Consider the following 21,088-nt stretch of genomic DNA (forward strand, 5'->3'; position numbering starts at 1 on the left):
AACATTTTGGATGACAGTTACTGTATTGAACATTATGCCATATGCTTATGTATGCCATATATCCATTTCAAAAGTACAAATTTACACATAAAGATACATGATAGAAATCCAATTAAAAATACTACATAGTATTTACAATTCTACTAGTGGTCTGACCAAAAAAAAAAACAAAACAAACAAAAAAAACCTTTACAATGTCATTGTGATATAGAGAAAGGAAAAAAGAAATATGGGCACAAAGATTAAAATAAAAAGATAAGTCCACTGTGTAACTCTTGTGTCTGTCTATACAGTGTATGCTTTCAAACTGAAGAGTCATGAGATGAACCTTTGAGCTATTTCAGAGAAATGGTTTATCATTGGCTTATCTACATTCTCTTCATTAGTCAAGATTCACTTGCACAATTCATGCCAAATTTACAAAAAGTCTATTAATAATGTGTAAAAAAAAATGTTTTGGCAGTTTATGACAACTAGATGAACCTTTTTGCATTCAGTGACTTATACGATGAACTAACGACTAGATGTTTTGAGAGGTAAGACTATTGCACAGAAAACTATATAATACATTTTGAGCAACATGACATTAGCAACTGATAATGTAGGAAACCACAGATAAATGTGCATAATCAACTGCATGAATGTACAAAAGCAATCGCAACTTGTTCAAAAGAATGAGAAACTGGTTTTATGATGTGTATAAATAACTAGATGATGTGGAGGTTGTACAAGTAGTTTTGAGAATTTCATTCCTGATTTGAGAAATGCACCAAAGTGACTGAGAAAAACTGTAAGGATGATTCGAGAAATGCACCAAAGCGACTGAGAAAAACTGTATTTGCTTGTTTATCTGTTTATGTGTTATTTATTTATGAATAATAATAATAATAATAATAATTATTATTATTAATCAATAGAAATAAATGCATTTCTTTATATAGTAGATCTGCATGCATCCCGGCTTCATGTGCAAAAACCATGCAGAGTTATTGTCCCAACAGAAGGTCACACAGCTGAACAGAGAAAGAACAGAAAAGAGGAAACAGGGTACAGTGTGTGTGTGTGTGTGTGTGTGTGTGTGTGTGTGTGTGTGTGTGTGTGTGTGTGTGTGTGTGTGTGTGTGTGTGTATCTGTATATATGCATGACAACATATATGTGTTTCTGCTCACATAACAGATCTCATACCTACCCATAGACCTTACATAGACATTATATTTAATTCTTCATTCATTTCTACAAATGAAAATGGGGCTGTGATGGACTGACTTACAGTCTGTTTAATAGAGTGTCCTGGCTAAATCTCATTTATCACTTCTAATTTTCTCAACATTATCTAAAGTTATTTATCCACTGGAAGAGAGTGTATTTTAGTGTTATCCCGCCCTCTATCCATGGACACCTGAGCTCTCCTGCTCCAAGGTCATATCCACGACTCCTCTTCCTGTGCCAATGGCAGCCTGCGTGGAGCCTGGCTCAGTTTATCTCTGTATCCGTAGCTGTTAAAAAAAAGACTCCTCCTATCAGCTGCCAGATCTCCGGGGGGTGGGGCTGGATAAATGACCGATCGGCCAATCGCTCAACTGGAAACAATTAGTCATGTCTCCTCAGACACTCTTCATGCTGTTTAATTAGTCTCATTAAGCCTGGTGGGCAGGACAGCGTGAGGGGACATGCGGACGCCGTAACCGTGGTTACTACTGTGCTGCAGTCAGGTTGACTGCTCCTCCGTCTGACCCCTGGTTAGGATTGTATCGATCACCAATTAGGGTATATTGATCTTTCTCAGACCCCCGTGGTAATAACATAAGAGAGACAATTAAGAGGAAAGTGTAAGATGGTGCTGGAAGCAAACTCATGTGCTGCTTTACTATAAATCATGTTTTATGGTTGTAAAACCAGACCAAAGATGGCCTTTTTATCCACACGGTGCTTTTTTAGCATTTTATATTTAAAAACCTGAATAACCTTAAAGACCCTGTGTGGGGAAAAACAGCCAATAAAATCTTATTCTAGTCAGATTGGTCTGTCGGCTGGTTTTAGAGCAGTGACACTATTTATATACTGTTATTATTTATTAATATTTTGAATGAGCTTTTATTTTTATATTTTCAATTTACATTTTCATTTTAGTTTTAGTGATTTTGTTAGGTATTTTTTATTACATTAATTTTTCAGTTCGTTTTTTTATCTTTATATTTGATTTTATTTCAGCTTTATTGCAATTATTGAAATATATATATATATATATATTTTAATGCATTTAGTTTGAGTTTTACTTTTAGGGTTTGGGCATTTTCTACCTGAGGAGACCAACTTGCTAACCAGCTAATCCAGATGAACACCAGTTAAGCCAGGCTATGAGAACAGTTCAATTTGGTACTGTATGCCAGTATATCTTCTAACGAGACTAATTTTTTTTTCTTTTGGCCAAACTGGTCAAGAAGTTATAAGCAGAAATGTCAATTCTGGTGGCACTGTGCTGAAACTACTCATTTGCCCTTAGGTCATGATTGTTATAACACATACCAAGTTAGAATCTAAAACTATGGGTGTGTGGTTTTAGGGGTGATAGTAGATGGTTTCTAGGGTGTTCTGTGTGGTTAAGTGTTTGTCATGTTGTTGCTAGAGTATTTTTGCGTAGGTACTTGTAGGGGTGGGCGATATGACCGAAATCTAATATAACGATATGAGTAATTTTATTTCAGGGTAACGATATATATCACAATATAGTTATTTTTGCTTTAAATAAGGTCTTTATGATATCAGATGTTTGATATCATAGAAATTTCATAATTTTTGTCACCAGTGTCAATCACAAAAAACAATTCTAAACCTATAAAAAACTCAAGACAAGTAAACAGTTCTACTGGTTAATTGTGTCTACCGTTACATTGGCCCCCCAAGGCCCTTAGTTGCTAGGGCATTGTTAGGTGGTTGCTAGGGTCTTCTGGATGTGAGCTAGATGGATGATTGGTTGATAGGGCATTGCTGGGTGGTTGCTAAATGGTTACTTGGTTGGTACAGCATTACTAGGTGGTTTCTATGTTGTCATAGGTGGATGCTAGATGGTGTTCTAGGTGGCTAATTTGTTGCTAGAAGATTATTTGTGGGTACTCTGTTGCTAGGGCATTTCTATCCGTGAGGTTAATTGGTTGCTTTTACACAGCTCACACCATGTTCCTGCAAAAACTTTAATACATTTACAGGGTGTTGCTAAAGGCATTGATAGGTAGTTGCTTGGTCGATAGGTGGTTGCTAACTATTTGTTGACATTTATTTCAACAATTTTATTATCCACCAAGTAAAAAAAGCACATGCCAAATCATCTGAAATATACTAATGTATCCTTCAAACAATCTATAGAAGCTATATTGTTGTGATGACATTAAAAGAGTAACAATTACTGTAGTAGTTTTGGCTGGTTGATGGTTTCCATGGCAAATATTTGTAAGGCAGCAGTCTTGCGCTTTTTTCCATACTGACCGCTTGATCTGCTTTAAAACCCTTTGGCTGTCACAGACATATTTTCCCCCATCTTATCTAATCCTTATCCTCTCTTGTCTCCCACTATCTCCTGCTCTATCTGGCATCAGTCCTCTAACTAACCTACCTCGGCGTTTTCCTCCGTGACCCGACTCCTCGCCCTCCTCTTACGTTCATTCCTTCATTCTGTCAGCCTCTCGTGCTCCCTCGCCATCTGTCCTGTCCTGATCTCCCTCTCTGATTATCTCTCTCTTCCCCTATTCGTTTCTCGCCGGACATCTACACATCACTGCCGCTTTAAAGTCGCTCCCGAGTAAGAGATTGGATGGGGCGGGCGAGGGAATGACAGCACTGCTCCAATACTGTCATGTCTCAAGGCGCTCTCGCTCAGACTGCACCTGCCCCTCACGCGAGCCCAGCCAACTGTCACTTAGTGGGGCATCTCTGCATGTTCAAGCTGTGAGATTTAAAAATCGTAGTCTCTTTAAATCATGGTCTGTGACTCTTACATCGGATCTGTCCACTTGAATTTTACTAAAGAAAGCTGAAACTCATTTGAATTTGATACTGTAAATGTTGGGTGAAAAAGGTTTTGTTCCTCTGATTAATTATTTAAATTTCCTTTGAAACATTTGAAGTGAATTAGTTTTTTGGGATATATTTATTCTATAAATGGATTGTTCTCATCCGTATAATGTGGGAAGTAGCCTATTGCACAGAAAAAACATGATACAGAAACATTTCCACTCTGAAATGGCTAGAAAATTTGACAAACAATTACAAAAAAGGCAATGAATTAAACATGAAAAAATGAAACACCATTTTTCTGTAAAACATACTTTCCATGTTTGAATAAAATGTTTTATTTACACATTTGAAATATTTTTACAGTGTACTTATATTTTTAAAAACATTTTTTCTTGCTGAACTGAACTATTTGCTTCAAGGAATACCATACTATTTCCCTGCTACATGTCTTTAAAAGCATATTTTACTATTTCCAACAACCACATAGCTAATTTAACTTATCATTTCACAAGTAGTAATTAATTTTCATTTAATTATTGCATGAGAAGTTTAAAAATGCTTCATTGAATGAAGCATTTACATGAAGAAAAGACATATCATTATAATACAGCTCTAAACCATTATTTCAGTAATCTTTGTGTTTACGTTATGCAATTGTAATTTTGTATATGCAGCCTAATATCACAGAGCCCAGCTCCCAGTAGGACAGTTTTGGAGGATTTTGTTGAAAAAACACTGTGAAGTGGCTCAAAATAGTATTTAGGCACTTAAGCCACACTAAAAATGTATTCATTTTATTGCATTAGATAATACGATATCAAATAAAGAGGCATCTGTGCACAAATGCTGCTAGAGCTTTTTTCAGAAGCAACCTAACTTTTCCAAGCAATTTTTGCAATGACTTTTAGTCAACTGGTATCAAGGTTATTTTAGTAAATGTATGAAGTAAGTTTTCTTGAATTCGTGGTTTAACTAAATATTTTGTCTTAAATTTACATTTGTGTTTATGTTATATTATAACATTATAATATTCATTTAGCAGATGCTTTTATGTCCTAAAGCTTTTTTCACAGTATAAAAAAAGGGTAGCTTTACAAATTTCTGACTTTTTTCTCGCAAATCTAAGAATAAAGAACTCAGAATTGCAAGATTAATGCAGAAAAAAGTCATTTGCTAGATGTTAACTCATAAACGCAAGTTTATAATTTGCAGTTGCAAGATATAAAATTGCAATTCTGAAATATAAACTTGCATTTGTGAGAAACAAATCTGAATTGTTAGATAAAACAATTCTGAGAAAAAAAAGTCAGAAACATGAGATACAAACTAAATACAAACATTTAGAGATGTAAGCACTGAATTACGAAAATCTTACTTTCAAATATATCACAGTTTGATTATTTGCTATCCCATACAATAGCATCTAATAATACATACATTTTTAAGCATGTCTTCAGTGAAATATTTTTTGAGCCATAGTAGCTTTTTTGTTGAGGGGTTGCTTCAAATGGCATGTTTGCCTTGAAGAGCTCCTCCACCTGTTTCGCTGAAGCAGGTTTGTGTTCATTGTTCCTCCCACTGAGACGGCATCTGTTGATTTGTCTGGAGGCTCCTTACAGCACACATAGAAATGAGGGCACACTCTTGTTGTTTAGGCACCTATTGACCTCCTGCCCTCTCTGATCCATCTCCTCCATCTCAGCCAGATTTAAGAAAGAAATAGTTCATGCAAAAATGAATATTCAGTGATTACTAGTCTTTTAAAACCTACATGTATAAGCACTGAGCATATACCAATACACTGAATGTTTTGCATTAGATTTTCTATGTTTAGTCCCTACTGACATGAATTTAATCTGTCTGTATCCCCCTCTCTCTGTGTTTCTCTGTCAGTTCGTTGGCCATGTCTAAGGTTGCAGTAAAGAAGCTGCACTGGCGCTCTAAAGTGCAGGAGACCTTCATACCGCTGGTGGGCAGCTCTGGAGATTTGGGAATTGCCATCGGAGGCGGGGCTGATTATGGAGAGTTCCCATTCGTCACCGCAGCACCAGGGGGAGGGATCACAGTTGGCGATATCATCTTAGAAATCGGTGGAACTCCTGTTTTGGGCCTGACTTTAGGAGATGTGCGTGGGCTCTTAAACTCCTGCCCCCATCCAATCCGCATCAAGACAGTGTCTCCAGGTACTGTTGGAACTGTACATTCTGAATGGTCTGGGCTGAACATGGATTTTTGTTCTCTAAATATTTTTATTTTTAACTGAAACATTTAATTCAGCTTTATTTCAATTAAGGAAAATAAATTTGAATATTATCAGTTTTAGTTAATAATACCAACACAAGTTTTGATCAAATGGAAGCAGCCTTGGTGAGAGATTTATTTAAAAAAACATTCAAAAATCATACTGACCCCAAAATTATGAACAGTAGTGTAAATTGATACATTTGTGTTAATGTTAGTCCTCCTAACTATATCACTATATCAAAGGTTCTTAATGGCATAACTGTATGACATTCTCCGACACCAAAAAAAAAAAAAAAAAAAAAAAAGGTTTTCTGAAGCAGAACAAAATCCATCTTTGTCAACTGGTCATATAAAGAGTTTGGTCCCTGGTTATAAGATTGTGTTATTGATGTCACATGGGTTGTATGTCACCTGTAGGGGGCGCTGATATTTATCATAAGGTGTCATGGCATGATGATTTTTTTTTGTCAACCAGTTTGTCACACATGACCATGACCTCCTCCGTCCTCTATTAGATTGATGAGCAACCTGAGTCCTCTGCATCCCCCTCTCCTCTCTCTCTCTCTGCTGTTCTCACACCTCTTACACCTCCAACTATTAACTGCAGAGTATTAAATTGAGCTTTGTCAGTAAGGTTATAATTCTCTGTTGTATGTTGCATTAGCTGATGAGAATATCTCATAGACCTAGAAAAACAGACTTACACATCCTGTTCTGTTATTAATATCATCCTTTGATCGGCCTGCCTGTGTATCCTATATAAATGCAGTGGCCACAGAGAAGAGGAGCTTTGTGCTAATTCTGGTACTTCTATTTTAAAAAAAGATCAATATGTACTGTCCCTGCTGAAATACATCCAAGTCTTTATAAAAGCAACTCTGTCTTTCAAACAGTGGCATTGATCATAGTGAACGCCTGAGGATTTGCTTCATTTAGTCCCGTTTCATTTTTCAATATTTTATGTTGATTTTGCACTTCTGCAATTTATTGAATTGCTATACTGGATGATAAATTAATAAACTAAATGTTATATTTGAAGAAGAAACTTTGAGTCATGCTTGCCTGTGCAAGATTGGGCATCATGATGTGTGATGTGTTCTGGAATGCGTTTCCCAAAAGCAACTATGGTTGCAGGTTCTGTTGTTACCAGTAGAGTTCAATAGAATTTAAGAACATAGTTAGCTAACGATGCTTTTTGGGAAATACACCCCTGGTTGTCGGATAAATGCAGTATGCTGAGCTGTTCTGAGTGGCATTTAATGTGTTTTTACAGTTGAACAGTTTTTTTGTTGGTTGCTTTAAGCTTTCTAGTGTTATTGATAAGTTGCTGTGTGGTTTCTACTGTATTCTTGATGGCTTCTATGGTGTTTCTGATAAGATGATTAATGGGTTGCTGTGTGGTTGCTAGGATATGGTTTGTTTTGGTTGTTCAAGGTTGTTCTAGGAGGTTGCCAGGTCATTGTTGCTGAGGTGTTATTATTATTATTATTATTATTTTAATAGCTATATAATTTTGATGAAATCTGAGAGCTTTATGACCCTCCACAGAGAGCAACACAACTACCACATTCAAGGCCAAGAAAGGTAGTAAGGACATTGTTAAAATAGTCCATGTGACATCAGTGGTTCAACTGTAATTTTATGAAGCTACGAGAATGCTTTTTGTGTGAAAAAAAGACTTTATTCAACAATCTCTTCTCTTCTGTGCCACTCTGTTTTAATGATGTCTTTACTACGTTTCTGGGCCTTGAACGTGTCAGTTGTGTTGCTGTCTATGCAGGGTCAGAAAGCTCTCGTATCTCATCAAAAATATCTTAATTTGTGTTGTGATGAACGAAGGTCTTACAGGTTTGGAACGACATGAGGTTGGGTAATTAATGACAGAATTTTCATTTTTGGGTGAGCTATCCCTATAATGTTTTTATGCAGTTGCAAGTGTTTTGTGGGTTGTTATCAGACCATTGCTATGTGGTTACTAAGGTGTTCTGAATAGTGTTTGGTGCATTGCTATGTGATTGCTTTATTTTTTGCATGTTGTATGTTCCAGCATTCAGAAATCTTCTTGCTGCATGATTTGAGGTACCATTCATGTTCATAGCACAAACGATGCAGGACTAGTTACATGTTGATGTAATTTGTACAGATCCCTGACTGAATGCAGTCCACACTAATTTGGCTGAATTAAGTAGATGGAGTTCAGAAAGAGAAGCAGGCCAGCAATAGCGTCCTCCTGTAATAACATAGCGGTCATACCTATATGCTGTGTGTGTGTGTGTGTGTGTGTGTGTGTGTGTGTGTGTGTGTGCGCGCGTGCTCATGTGGTTTCAGGGCTTATGTTCCTTTATGAGAACTGTGAGCTGTGTTTTATTACTAAGAGAGGTGGAGTGGGGGTGGGTCTGTCATTTTGATGGGTTCGAGAAGCACTCTGTTCATCTATAACAGCCAAGTGGCCTGTCATCAGAGACCATAAACCACAGCAGATGAAATAAAGAGATCAGCCATGTTGAGTGGTGCACTGGGCACCCGTGCCAAGACATGTGTGTGTGACATTTTTCATTTTTAATCCAAGGCTGTGTATGTGTGTGTGGGAGAACGTCTCTGTATGGCACACACTTTTCATTATAACCCGAATGTGTTTCTACCTAGCGCAATACGCCATTATACTGACCATAAACATGTGAATTCATTGTAGTCTTCGATAGCATTTCTTTGCAGTTTTGGCCGGAAGGTAGAACAACCCTGGCTTCATTTGATTGATTAGAAACACCTCTAATATCTACAAAGGTTAATCAATACTGCCTCCAGGGACTGGGCAGAATTTATCTGTGTGTGTTTATTTTCGCAAGCTCTTCAGTTTTTTTGAATTGCAGATTTTGAGTTGGGTAAGCACATTGTCTCATTTGTAAATGTTAATGTATGGGATATTTTTACTGTATGTGTTAAATCAGAATGCATGTTTGTTCACTTGTCCAGCTTTCACTTGCTAATTCTTTTTCTGTCCTTTTTCCAGGCTCAACTCTATGCAAGGATCTAAGGTTATACCTGAGCAAATGTTTCACACCAGGTTCAATGGACAGTCAGCTCCAGCAGGTGATCCGAGAAAACCTCTACTTGAGAGCTGTGCCATGTGAGTACCCCAAAAAATACTGTTCAGAAGTTGCCCTTTTGAAGCTTAAAAAGAGAGGTCTAATTCATATTTAGTTTCAATGAGAAGTGTGTAGTTTTACTAGCATTGCAAACAGAATAAGAAAGTGACACTCAAACACTCTTCTGTCATTGGTCAGACAAACAGATAGCCCCGCCCCAAACTCACATCATTGGATGATCTGTTGCTGTGTCTGAATGCTTAAACAAGCAGAGCAATGTTTTATATCCTCAAGACAAATAAAAATGAAACTAAATGAGACACTATTTTCAGGATTCATATATCACTATTTAGAAAATGTTTATGTATGGTAAGAAATTAAGTAAGATTTAAGGTAAAATTAATGGGGGCGGTAATTTGGCTTTAGAAGGATTTGAAGAATTGTTTTATAGTATTTTATGTTAAGATCTCTTTTTTTCTAAAGTCTGAGACAAATCTGAGAATTGAAAACATTTGCTTCATTTAATCTTATTGCATCGATTCATTTGTAATTATTCTTTTCTATGGTTAAACACACATACACACACAAGTTTAAACAACCCAATAGACTACTAGAAAATTAAGAGCTTGTTATTTCATGCAGTAGCACTTAACATCTTGCACACAGACTGATCAAGCTCAAGGTACTGCAGTTTTTCTGATGAAGTGTTAATTGGGGTGTGATCCGTTTAATGGAAAGCAGGTGTTGACAGCTCCAACAGGTTTCACTGCGACAAGAAAGGCAGGATGCGAGAGAACGAAAGAGAGCTAGGGAAGGGAAAGGTGAAGATTTTTTCTGTCATTTACATGGCATCCTCATCCTCAAACCCAACATGCTGTTATTTTACTAGTGAAATGCCCAGTTTTTATACATTATACAGTCCTTTAATATGAGCAGTGGTGTTTTGAATGCACATCTTTGATGCTTTGTGTGAGAAAACCCTCTTAACATTTCCATGCTTTTCACTTTGCTTTTCACGCTCTTTTCTATCAGTCGTCTCTCTTTCACATCCTCTGTTCCGCTCAACTCCCTGTTGCTTCATTTTTCTCTGCCCTTTATCCTGAGCTTTAAAATCCTAATTATATTTTGAGTAATTTCTTTCCCATTTTAATCTTTGTGCAGCGATAAGACACAGATTTGGATTAACCTCCATCAAAATCATAAGCTTTTGTTAAGTAGATGAAGTTCTGCTAGTTTTTACAGCGGAATTATTACCAGAGACATATAAGGAGGGGAAATCATAGTCCTGCCTTTCAGTTAAAAGAGCCAGTCATTATTTTTGATCAAGTATGCTCTCTCTAAATGCATCATAACCCTAAAAATTAAAGGTTTATAGTGTGATTTGAGCTAAAGAAGCTGTAAATCAGTCTTGTCAGATTTTAATAGCTTTAATGCTATTTAAGCAGAATTTTGACTAACAGTTTTGGAGATTTCTATTATTTACATAGAAAGTAGTTGTCTGGAGTGTTACCAAGAGGGCTGCTGAGTGAACTGAATAGCCTTAAGGGGACTTTGAATTCAATGTAAAACTTTTGTGGCCACTTCAGGAACTTCCTGGTGAAGTTGACGCTCTGTTTTTCTCTTTTACTGTTCCTCAGACATTGTTTGAAAAGTTTTCAGTCAGTTCTCATAGTTCACCCAGAGGACATATTGGCGTCTGGCTCTGCATATGTGTTTGAGCATGTGTGGGAGTGTGTTTGAAATGTTGCGCAGACTTGAGTGGGGTAATCTCTGATTTATGGTGAAGTAGGTCATGCCGAGCTTGACGCTGCCCGCCGTGTGCCATTCTGCTTGCTGAGCGAGATGCTCACACACAAACACACAAACAATAACTGTAGGCATGCCTTTGAGCTTGTCTTTGGCTCTTCCAAAACTCACATAAGCTTCATTTGTGATACAGCAACACACTTTAGGATCCACACGTGCTGCTCTCACATGGACACCCTCAAACATTTATTATTCAAATACTTGCATGGAACATTGAACAAACAAAACACACTGTTCTCCTCTTCATCTCAGTCTGTTGAAGGAGGAAGGCCCCTACAGCTAGGTACTTTTAATTCCTAATTTTGTCCTCACCAAAAAATGCTACAGTTAGTCCTGGAGAACAAAAGCAGTTTGTACAAACAGGAATGTTTGCAGATGTTTCAGCTGCTGATGTGCGATAATAGTTTTAGAACTGTGCACTTTAATTTCCAGTCATCCATTGTGTTTGAACTTGCAGATAATACTCTATGTTGCAATATCATGCAATATTTGGCAAAAATGATAGTTGGAGATGTTTCTTTACCCCTCTTTGATGGTGTTTTTAAGATACTGTATCTGATTATCACATTAAGACTGATTTCACAGCATAATTTGCCAGACTGACAGATTGCATTTGAAAAAGCTGATTCTATTATGATAGTGAACCGAGTTCAGATTATGAATAATCATTACATGGCATTCAAAGCTTTAAAGGACACAGATTTGTTCAGAGGAAAGTGACCATGACGTCTGTTACAGCATGCAGAGAACTTGTTATCAAAGTCCCTTAAACAAGTCTTGTTAATGCTTCCTATTTCTGATTTTTTTTTTCTATTAATTTTTCAAAGTGGTATGTTTCCTCATACTTATGTCTTTTACATAAAGTGTTACTTTTTTGTTGCATCACACAATTACTAATACATGTATGAATATCTATAGGCTACACATAACTGGCTTTCAGTGCTTTGCTTTGTGATCATGAGTGTTGGATAACATTACTTTAAAATTAATGTTATATTATTGTGTTACTCCCATGGTATGTATTATTACTATTTACATTTACATTTAGTAATTTAGCAAAAACTTTTATCCAAAGCGACTTAGAAATGAGGACAATTATTATGTTAAATTTTTTCTTGAAAAGTAACACATAATATTACTTTTATTACTCTCTCATTGAAAGTCCCATTGACACCAAGTATGAAATAAAAAGTGAATCAATCAACTACAAACAATCATTTCATTCTTTGGTGAAATGAAAATTCACTCCATTCATTCACATGCTTTTAAGGTAAAGTGTTATTTACTAACAAAAAAATAATAGCAAGTTTCTCCACATCCTATGAAACAGATTTCATTGAGCCTATAAATCATTAAAAAATAAAGATTTCTCTCACTTCAGTGCAGGTTATTTGATAATACAGATTTCATTCACAGTGATAAAGTGAATACATTTTGGTATAATGACTATTATAGAGGTGTACTGTTAGTAATAATAGCAGAGCTATTGTAATGCACTGCTGCCTGGCAGGTGGTGTATAAATTTATAGGAACATTTTCATTTTGTCAGCAGTTTCTTTTCATATCTTTTCACTCTCTTTGTTACCGTTTTTGGCTTTTTTATATGTTTCATGTACTGTGAGACCAGCTCTATCAGCTCTACTGACAGCTGAGCATCTTGAATGCTTCATTCAGACACAGGAGCCAAATGCTTTTGTATTATCCTTGTTATCTAGCAGAATGTCCAAGCTGCTCTTTTCCATAGAATGGAAGTGAGTGATGGCTGTCCCTTGTCCCCATTCACTTTTATTTTATGGAAAAATATGTTCGCTGAAGAAAGAAAGTCATACAGGTTTGGAATTACATGAGTAAATCATAACCAAATTTGCATTTTTGGGTGAATTATTCCTTTAGTGTAGTATAGCTGTGTAGATAACTCAGCCTGACCCTGAAGGGGCTTTAGTTTGGCTATAAGCAGAGTGGACAGGAAGGCCTGCTGAGGCCTCTGGGTGAGAGCTCTAGTTTCATCTGACAGAGATGGAAAATAGCAGAGTAAACAGTCTGGATGCCTCCAGCTTGGTGGTCATACTTTACCTGTCCAATATATGCAGCAGTAATATTGACGGTAATTGGGGTGACGTGAATGCATAAACCATCACGCCATGATCTAAGGTCAAAAATTAAATAAATAAATCAATGCAAATAGCCAGAGTCAAAGCCTGACCTTGAATCTGCTGGCAAAAAAACGAAAAATGTTAAATCCCTATGTTGATTATTTAATGTTATATTGTGGTTAACATATTTTGTTTGTGTCATCTTATAGCCACTGCACTGTGTGATTGGCCAAAAATCAGAGGCGGTATTGAATACATATTTTACAGAGAAAGCAGTCCCAGAATATCAGAAATGGGGGATTATAAGAAAATAAAGCAGTGTTTATTTACACTAAGAGCAAATTGCCAACCAAAGGCTTTTTTTCACTAACTCTGTCCTCCATTCCTCAGATAATTTAGCCTTAGTGCAAACAGCAAATGATTTCTATTTACACATTGCATGAATAACATCTATCAGTATTTGCACTTAGTGTGAATATGATGCTATTTGTATCTCTTTACAGATGGTGCACATGGTATCCAGCACTATTTACAATCATTGTAAGTAGCATACAGCTTCTTTAGAATAGCTGCAGCCTAAATATAATTCATTCAATACCAAAAAGTAGTAAAATAGTGAGGTTCAATTGCAGTTAGGATATTGCCAAAAAGTGTATTAGCATTTCAGCAAAATATCATGGACAAAAGGTCCATTGTTCTTTATCACACAGCTCTTTCTTTTGATCAGTGTGACTGACACATTTGTGTGACCAACTTGAACCTGTTGTGAAATCTGCTTGTGGAAATGTTTCATACTCATAATAATTTCCCAATTGCATGGATTGCCATTGAAATTTCATGATTTAAGTGCATGAAAATTTGCTTAACAACTTTAAACATGACCGTAGCTTTATACAGCAAGGCAACTTACTAAGAGCACAAGTGTGTGTCTAGTCAAATGACTGCAGTATAATGACTGTATTAGACAGTGTATGACTGTATCAGATTATTATTAAGGTCTGTCTCATATAGCTGTAGGCAGGAGGACAATGTGCAAATATGTTGCAGTAATGCATTCAAAATACAGTCTATATAGCGGACTACTTAAATCCGCAGGAAGCATCTTAATTTTTTATATTTATATTTCATTTTATATTTATTTTAATTTTGAATTTAATTCACTTTTTGATTGTATTTTCTGGCTTGATTGGATTGTGTAACCCTGCTTATCCAATTTCCCCTTTTCAAGTTTATAAAGAGGTCAGCAGTATGCACGCAAGCAGGTTTTAATATCAAGTTTTAGTGGAGTAAATTCATTCTCACTATATGTCCATTCGATTCCCCCCACAACAGATTATATTGTTTTTAGGATGTATGTTCAGAAGTCATTTTGTATTGATTCCACATGAGGGCACATTAGAATAAAACAAATATAGCTGCTGTTCAGTTAAACCAAAGGCATTGAACAATAGTCATCGACTGGGCCAGCGGGCTGAGAAAGAGTTCACATGGTCCACTGCTAAAGAGGAGCGCAGGACACAAAGGATTAAACCGCTTAAAGGAATTAAGAAACGGTCGGCCGTTTATCAATTATTCATGCAATAGAATCAAATTAAATGGCTTTTATAATGGGTAAGTACAGAGGGGATCTCTTTAGAGAATAGACTGCATGCTGCACAGATTTCTCTACTTTTGTATGACGTTCAATGAACTTTCCAAATCAGCTGGTTTGATTGCATTTTGAAAACTATAAATTACTTTTAAAACTCTTTTATATATCAATGCCGTTAAACCGATGCATGAAGGATTGATTGAAGTTGCATCATTTTCCCTTTGGCATTATGTGTTTGTCATTAGTTTGCTTTGTGTGTGTGCCTTGAGGATAGTTTGTGGTTCTCCACCACAGTGGAAATAAGCTGTATCAGTACGCCCTGCTGAATAGCCCTGTACTAATGTAGAAGGAAGACTTCTGCTGAGTGTGAACTGAAGTGTCACTCTTGCTCTTGTCTAGCTGTAGGTCTCTCAATCTGTCATAAGAAGGACCTTGGGTATGCCGTGAGGTTATTTATAGAAGGTCACCATTGTGACATAATGGGTCAGAAACCTCACAAACAATTAATGAGCTCATTATTAATTCATGGAGGGAGAGAGCCATAATGTGTTCTTGATGTCTCTGATGTGTGCTTCAATCACTTAGCTGGAGCTCTGAGAGAATTATTCACACTGAGCTTGTCTGGTGTCTGTGAGGAAGTATCACTGAAATCCACTCCAGCCTTTGGGAATTTGGTGATATTTGTAGACTTGTAAAAGAGTGGAAGATCTAAAGAAGAAAATTTTAGCATATTTGTAATAGTAGCAAGCTGTTATTTACCTTCCAAGTCTATTTCAGTGACCAGGCACTCACTATATTTCCATCACATTACTACTGTATATATATATAGATAATTTGCAGCAAATATTCAATAATAGCAATCTACATGCCAACTCCAAAGAGCCTGTTGGATAAGTATTTACAGTATATATAGCTTAACTGTATTTTCACCAGTAGAACCCTTCAGTTTTTACTTTTCATGTAAATTTGCACTTCTTTGTAAGTATTTGGAGTTTTTCTTTCAGCGTTTTCATTCACATTTCTGCCTTAAAGTAAATTAAAGTAGTTGTGAGAAAATTTCAAATAAATGCTAAGAAAAATATTTTTTTCCAAGCTAGAGATAAAGATGCAGATTATGAGATGTCAGCTTTACGTTATGAAACAAAGTTATGACATATGAAGTCACAATTAATTGTTTAGATATAAAGACAAAATTATTAAAAATAGCCACAAATTTTGGAATATGAAGAAATGCGATACCAAGGCACAATTGTTAAAAATAGCCACACATTTAGAGATATAAAGAAATGATTGAGCGATTAAAAAAGCACAATTATAAAAGTCACAATTTTGAGATATTAAGGTCCAGCTGTGAAAAATAATTGCATTGGTGAAATATAAAGAGATTTTATATATAAAGACTGTATAGGAATATATTAGATAAAATTGTGATATATAAATGTCCATTTGGTGAGAATACTTGTATTTGTTAGATATACTGTATAACAATTAGGAACAATAATAATGGTAATGGTTAGTAATTGTAAATTTGTAAGAACGCTTGAATTATAATTTTTGAGATATTAAGTCACATTTATGGTAAAGTGCAAATGCAATTGTGCTAACAGCAGTACTGGGAGAAATAAGGCCACAGTTTTATTTTATTTTATTTTATTTTATTTTATTTTATTTTATTTTATTTTATTTTATTTTATTTTAACAGGCTTCCAAAAATGCATACACACACAAAAACAACAACTGTTTATTAGCAAATAAATTACTTTACCATGAAAATAAGTTTACCATGAAGACACAGACAATGTTTACTAAAGAATTTGTCCTCATATCATTTGCATACTGAATTGCATTTGCTCTTCTTTCTGGCATAAACTGAACTCTGTTTGGTTGTTTCTTTCTCGCATCTATTAACCATCTATCCATCTCGTTACGTGTCCACTGGCATGGAAGAAACCCGCTCAATACAGTCCAAACCACCAGCAGCCTGCCACTGCAAAACACACAACAGTGTGCTTGTCTCCACAATGATCTATGATAACGTCAATAAAGTCATTGTGTATATTACTGATTATTAAACGAACACGCAGTTGCGCATACATCACAACACACAGTTTGCAACTGCACAACTCGTGATATGTAGAGACCTTTCCAGCATTCACAGCAGTATCCTGGCCCAGAATCCTCTCACTGCGTGTGCATTAGGCATTGCTTAATTTTGTACACACACATATGCTCCCACACACACCCTTGAGGCCAGCCTTAAATTAGACAGACGATGCATTTCGCTCTCCTCGCTCCGAGTGTCCTCTTGTCTCGCTGTGATTGACGTGTGGTGGGTGTGGCGGTTAGTAATTCGGTCTAATCATTCCAGCAGGCCCCTGGCTGTGTGAGCTGCGGGTGAATATATCAATACACACAAACAAACACACTGCAGAGTGCAGGACCTCCGAGCCATGCGCTGGGACTAATGTTCATGTTGTGATGTACTGGGGGATTTCGCTTATCAGACTCTTAATTAGAGATATTGAGGGAGAAAGGAGATAGGATCTGTGTGTGTGGTAGAGGAGCGATAAAGAATTTGTGATTGATGTTGTGTCAGTGTGGAGCCGTTCAAAGCCTGCGGAAAGAGGGAGGGCCGTGTCAGATTTTCGAGGCTGGATCGCTGTAATTGGTCTGGGCTGTTCATAGCCCTGTTAACTTGTCAGTCAAGGCTGGATGGAGAGGGGATAAGATGCCATCTTAATCTGAGAGCGCATACACACACACATTGAGCTGAAGGCTGCAGTGCGGGTCAGCGATCTGTCAATAGTTCTGTGAGTTATTTGGGCTTGCTGTATTTAATGCATCCTTTGCTTTTTGATGCCACCCTCAGGTACGACTAGACAGCCACGAGACGGCGAGATCACGGGAGTCGACTATAACTTTGTCTCTGTTGAGGAGTTCTTCTCGCTGGAGGAGTCGGGGGCGCTGTTGGAGAGCGGGAAGTTCAAAGGTCAGCCCATATTTTTGACCCCATACTTGAATAATTTATGAATATAAAGAAGAGGAAAAGGAGAATTGCAGTGCAAATTAATTGCTTCATCATTTAAATGTTCTTTAGATGCTTTTTAAGGTCATGCATTACATCTATGGCACTTTTTTTCATCCAGTGTTGATCTATTGATTCACAGTTCTAAGAGCTCCATTTACACACATCAACATGCATCAACACAACTGTTGTGTTGGCAATACTTGTCTATCCAACAGCTCAAGGTTAAAAGGGATCATTCACCCCAAAATCATCAATTTATTTTGATTCTCACACCAAGCCTTTCTGACTTTTGAAGAGCCTGTTATGGTCATTTTAGTTTGACAGTACTCACCATAGACTTGTTGTTGTTAATAGAAAACTGATGTCCAGGAATTTCTAATAAATTCCTTATTTTGTGTTATATGAGACAAAAAGCATAACTAATAATAAGAAAATATAATGATATGGGGCCATAAGTCTGAGACTACTAGTGAAAACGCTTCAATTTTGCATTTTTCCCGTAATTTAATATTAATAGATACATAGGGCCAGATTTACTAAACAGGGCAAATTAGCATTAGAGCGCAATTCCATAAAAGCGCCCTATTCTATTCTATTCTATTCTATTCTATTCTATTCTATTCTATTCTATTCTATTCTGAGCATAATTTAAATGAAAATTTTAATAAAAATAAAATCTGCTCAGTATTTTTAATATGCATTTTTAATGGTATTTTAATATCTTAATATATTAATATGGTTGAAGAATCAAGCTGTAACTGACTGAGGTATTGTAATATGGTACTAATATCTAAAATACAGTGATATCACACATGAAAAAGTCAAACCGATCACAGAATAAGTTGCCTATGAGCAAGTACACTGTCTGTAAAAAAGGAGTGTAATTTTAACAGTAAAATATTGTAAAAATGCAATAGAAAAGGTTGCTACAGGTTGTTCTGTATGAGCAAGAATTATTCTAGAAACCACAGATGCCAGGATAATTTTTTTTTTTTTACAATGTATTATTTCACTTTAGTTTATCTCATTTTGTCTTGTAACTGATCTTTTTTATTATTATTGTAAATTGGAGAAATTCTATCAGTTTTCTACTTTGAGCCACACAAAGTCAGTTTATACTAAACAGAAAAGCTCATTGTCCATTACACAGGTAATATACCCTCTAAAATAGTCATTTCAGTGCAAATGTATCGCAATTCAATGTTCATTGTGGGACTGGAAGCTCATTCGTCTTTCAGCATCATTACTGTGGGCTCTGTGACACGTGCCTTTAACATGTGAGTTATGGCTCTCAGGGGCAGGATCACCTACCTCGCCTGATTAAACAAGTAAAATGTATTAGCATAAAAAATGCTGCCGCATTTACAAAATGCCATAAATGCCATTCTCACCTTGCCGACACGGCAAGATATGATTTACTTACCAGTGCAAAGGCAAGTTACTCAATCAATAACAGATGGAGATCAGGGATCAAATCCATTGAAAGGTCTGAAGATATAATGTCACTCCTGTTGTATAGTATTCCATCCTTGAAGTGTTTTTTTTTATGCTTTTAGAGAATATACTATTGTAATATAGAGGATTATCACGCGTTATTAAGGTGCTCTTGATAGCAATATTTTGTTGTTCCTTTTGGCTGTAAAATAAAGCTAGTGATTCTCTCTGCAATTAATAATCATGCATATCCATGGCTTTAATCTAAACTTAAATCCCTATCCTATGTAAAATGTTATGTTAAAAGATAATAATAATACATGTGAGATCAAATGTGATACATTTCCTGGACAATGAGGTCAGGGTGGTTCAATGTTTTGCTGAGGATATTATTAACCCTAAAATAAGAGCCTAAAGAAACTCTTCATATAATGACTGCTGAAAAATAATTGTCCCTGAATGACATGCTTTTTATATTTACTGGATTAGGGAACTACTACGGAACCCCTCGTCCGGTTCACATTAATCCTGATAGTCCTCCCATCACCTACCAGGAGCACCGCAACCTGCTGAGAAACTTCCGCACACGTAGCAAGTCCCTCAGCAACCTGGAGAAAGCAGGCGAGGAGGGAGACAACAGCGAGGAGGACTCAGGTCTATCAGGTAGGAAGAATACCCATCATTCACAGCATGCACATCATGATACCATTCTAAATAATTTCATTTAAACTTGTCAGATCAAGCTAATACATAGATGCCTAAAAGTGCCTGTGCTGAGTGGCTGTGATTATTCTTAGTTTTCTTTTGTCTTGCATGCTCAAATTGACCACAGAATAATTACCAGGCAAATAATACTTTTTTTCAGTCATTGTTTTCCCGCTCTAACATATTGTTTTTTCTTCTTGAGCCTGCAAACCTGTGTTCCGTGTGTTATATTTCAGGTTTTCTTGTCCTTTATTATTTCACCTTTCCCTGACATTTGGATCTGAGGAGAATATGTGGGCACAAAACACAATATAATATATCACAGAGGCTTGTCATTACACAGAATTATCTTGATATGAAACCACAGATTTTTGGTGTTTGATTTTCTTTTTCAAAGACATGATTAAATTACATATGATTTGTATTAAAGACAGATGTTTTATAATCAATATTAGTTGCAGAGCAAATAAAAGGTCAGTGTGGCATCAATCTCAGCACCTGTTCTCCCGGAAGTCTGGAGAAATAGAATTGGCACTTGTTCTTTTGCAATATAATGAGCTTCCAAGCATTCCAATTGCTCTAACTGCACACTTCACGAATACCTTTGAGAGACTGGTCCTTAATCAGCTCAGATCCCAGACACTCACAGACCATCTGGGCTTTACTGCAGTCTGCCCAACAGCCACACACTTGACAGGATGCTGTTCTGACCTACATAGTCCACAGGGCATGATGCTCCCACCTTGATAAAGATGGCACCACTGCCAGCATTATGTCTGTCTGGTTAGGTTTCATTTAGACTTTTCCAGTATCTTAAACACCATTCTGCTCTCTTAAAGCAGACTTTTATTTTGACAGGTTTAAATTCTTGATTTCAAACTATGCTGCGTTATATCTAGTTGGCTGCTATGTCATATTTATATCATATTTACTGTTTGCTGTATGTAAAATTAGCACTGCCTTGTTTTTATTTGAGAGAAAGATTACTGATTGCACTGATGGTTACTTCTACTACTATTTAAAAGGTACTTCCTTTTAATTTTAATTTAACTAATTTTAATTGTAATAATTTTTAATTACATATTCTTT

At 36.3% G+C, this 21,088-nt stretch overlaps 1 protein-coding gene across 4 annotated transcripts in view; it reads left to right on the plus strand.

Annotated features, from left to right (window-relative positions):
• Window positions 1-21,088, plus strand: part of LOC109055070 (membrane-associated guanylate kinase, WW and PDZ domain-containing protein 2) — a 63,557-nt gene that overhangs the window by 14,510 nt on the left and 27,959 nt on the right. For all 4 annotated transcript variants that reach the window (XM_042730056.1, XM_042730057.1, XM_042730058.1 and 1 more), the window contains exons 2-5: window positions 5,906-6,195; window positions 9,267-9,383; window positions 17,702-17,821; window positions 19,784-19,957. In XM_042730056.1, the coding sequence (XP_042585990.1) occupies window positions 5,906-6,195; window positions 9,267-9,383; window positions 17,702-17,821; window positions 19,784-19,957 (701 nt within the window). The remainder of the gene's footprint in view (window positions 1-5,905; window positions 6,196-9,266; window positions 9,384-17,701; window positions 17,822-19,783; window positions 19,958-21,088) is intronic.

The sequence above is a fragment of the Cyprinus carpio genome, chromosome B8, assembly GCF_018340385.1.
Source record: "Cyprinus carpio isolate SPL01 chromosome B8, ASM1834038v1, whole genome shotgun sequence".
NCBI lineage: Eukaryota > Metazoa > Chordata > Actinopteri > Cypriniformes > Cyprinidae > Cyprinus > Cyprinus carpio.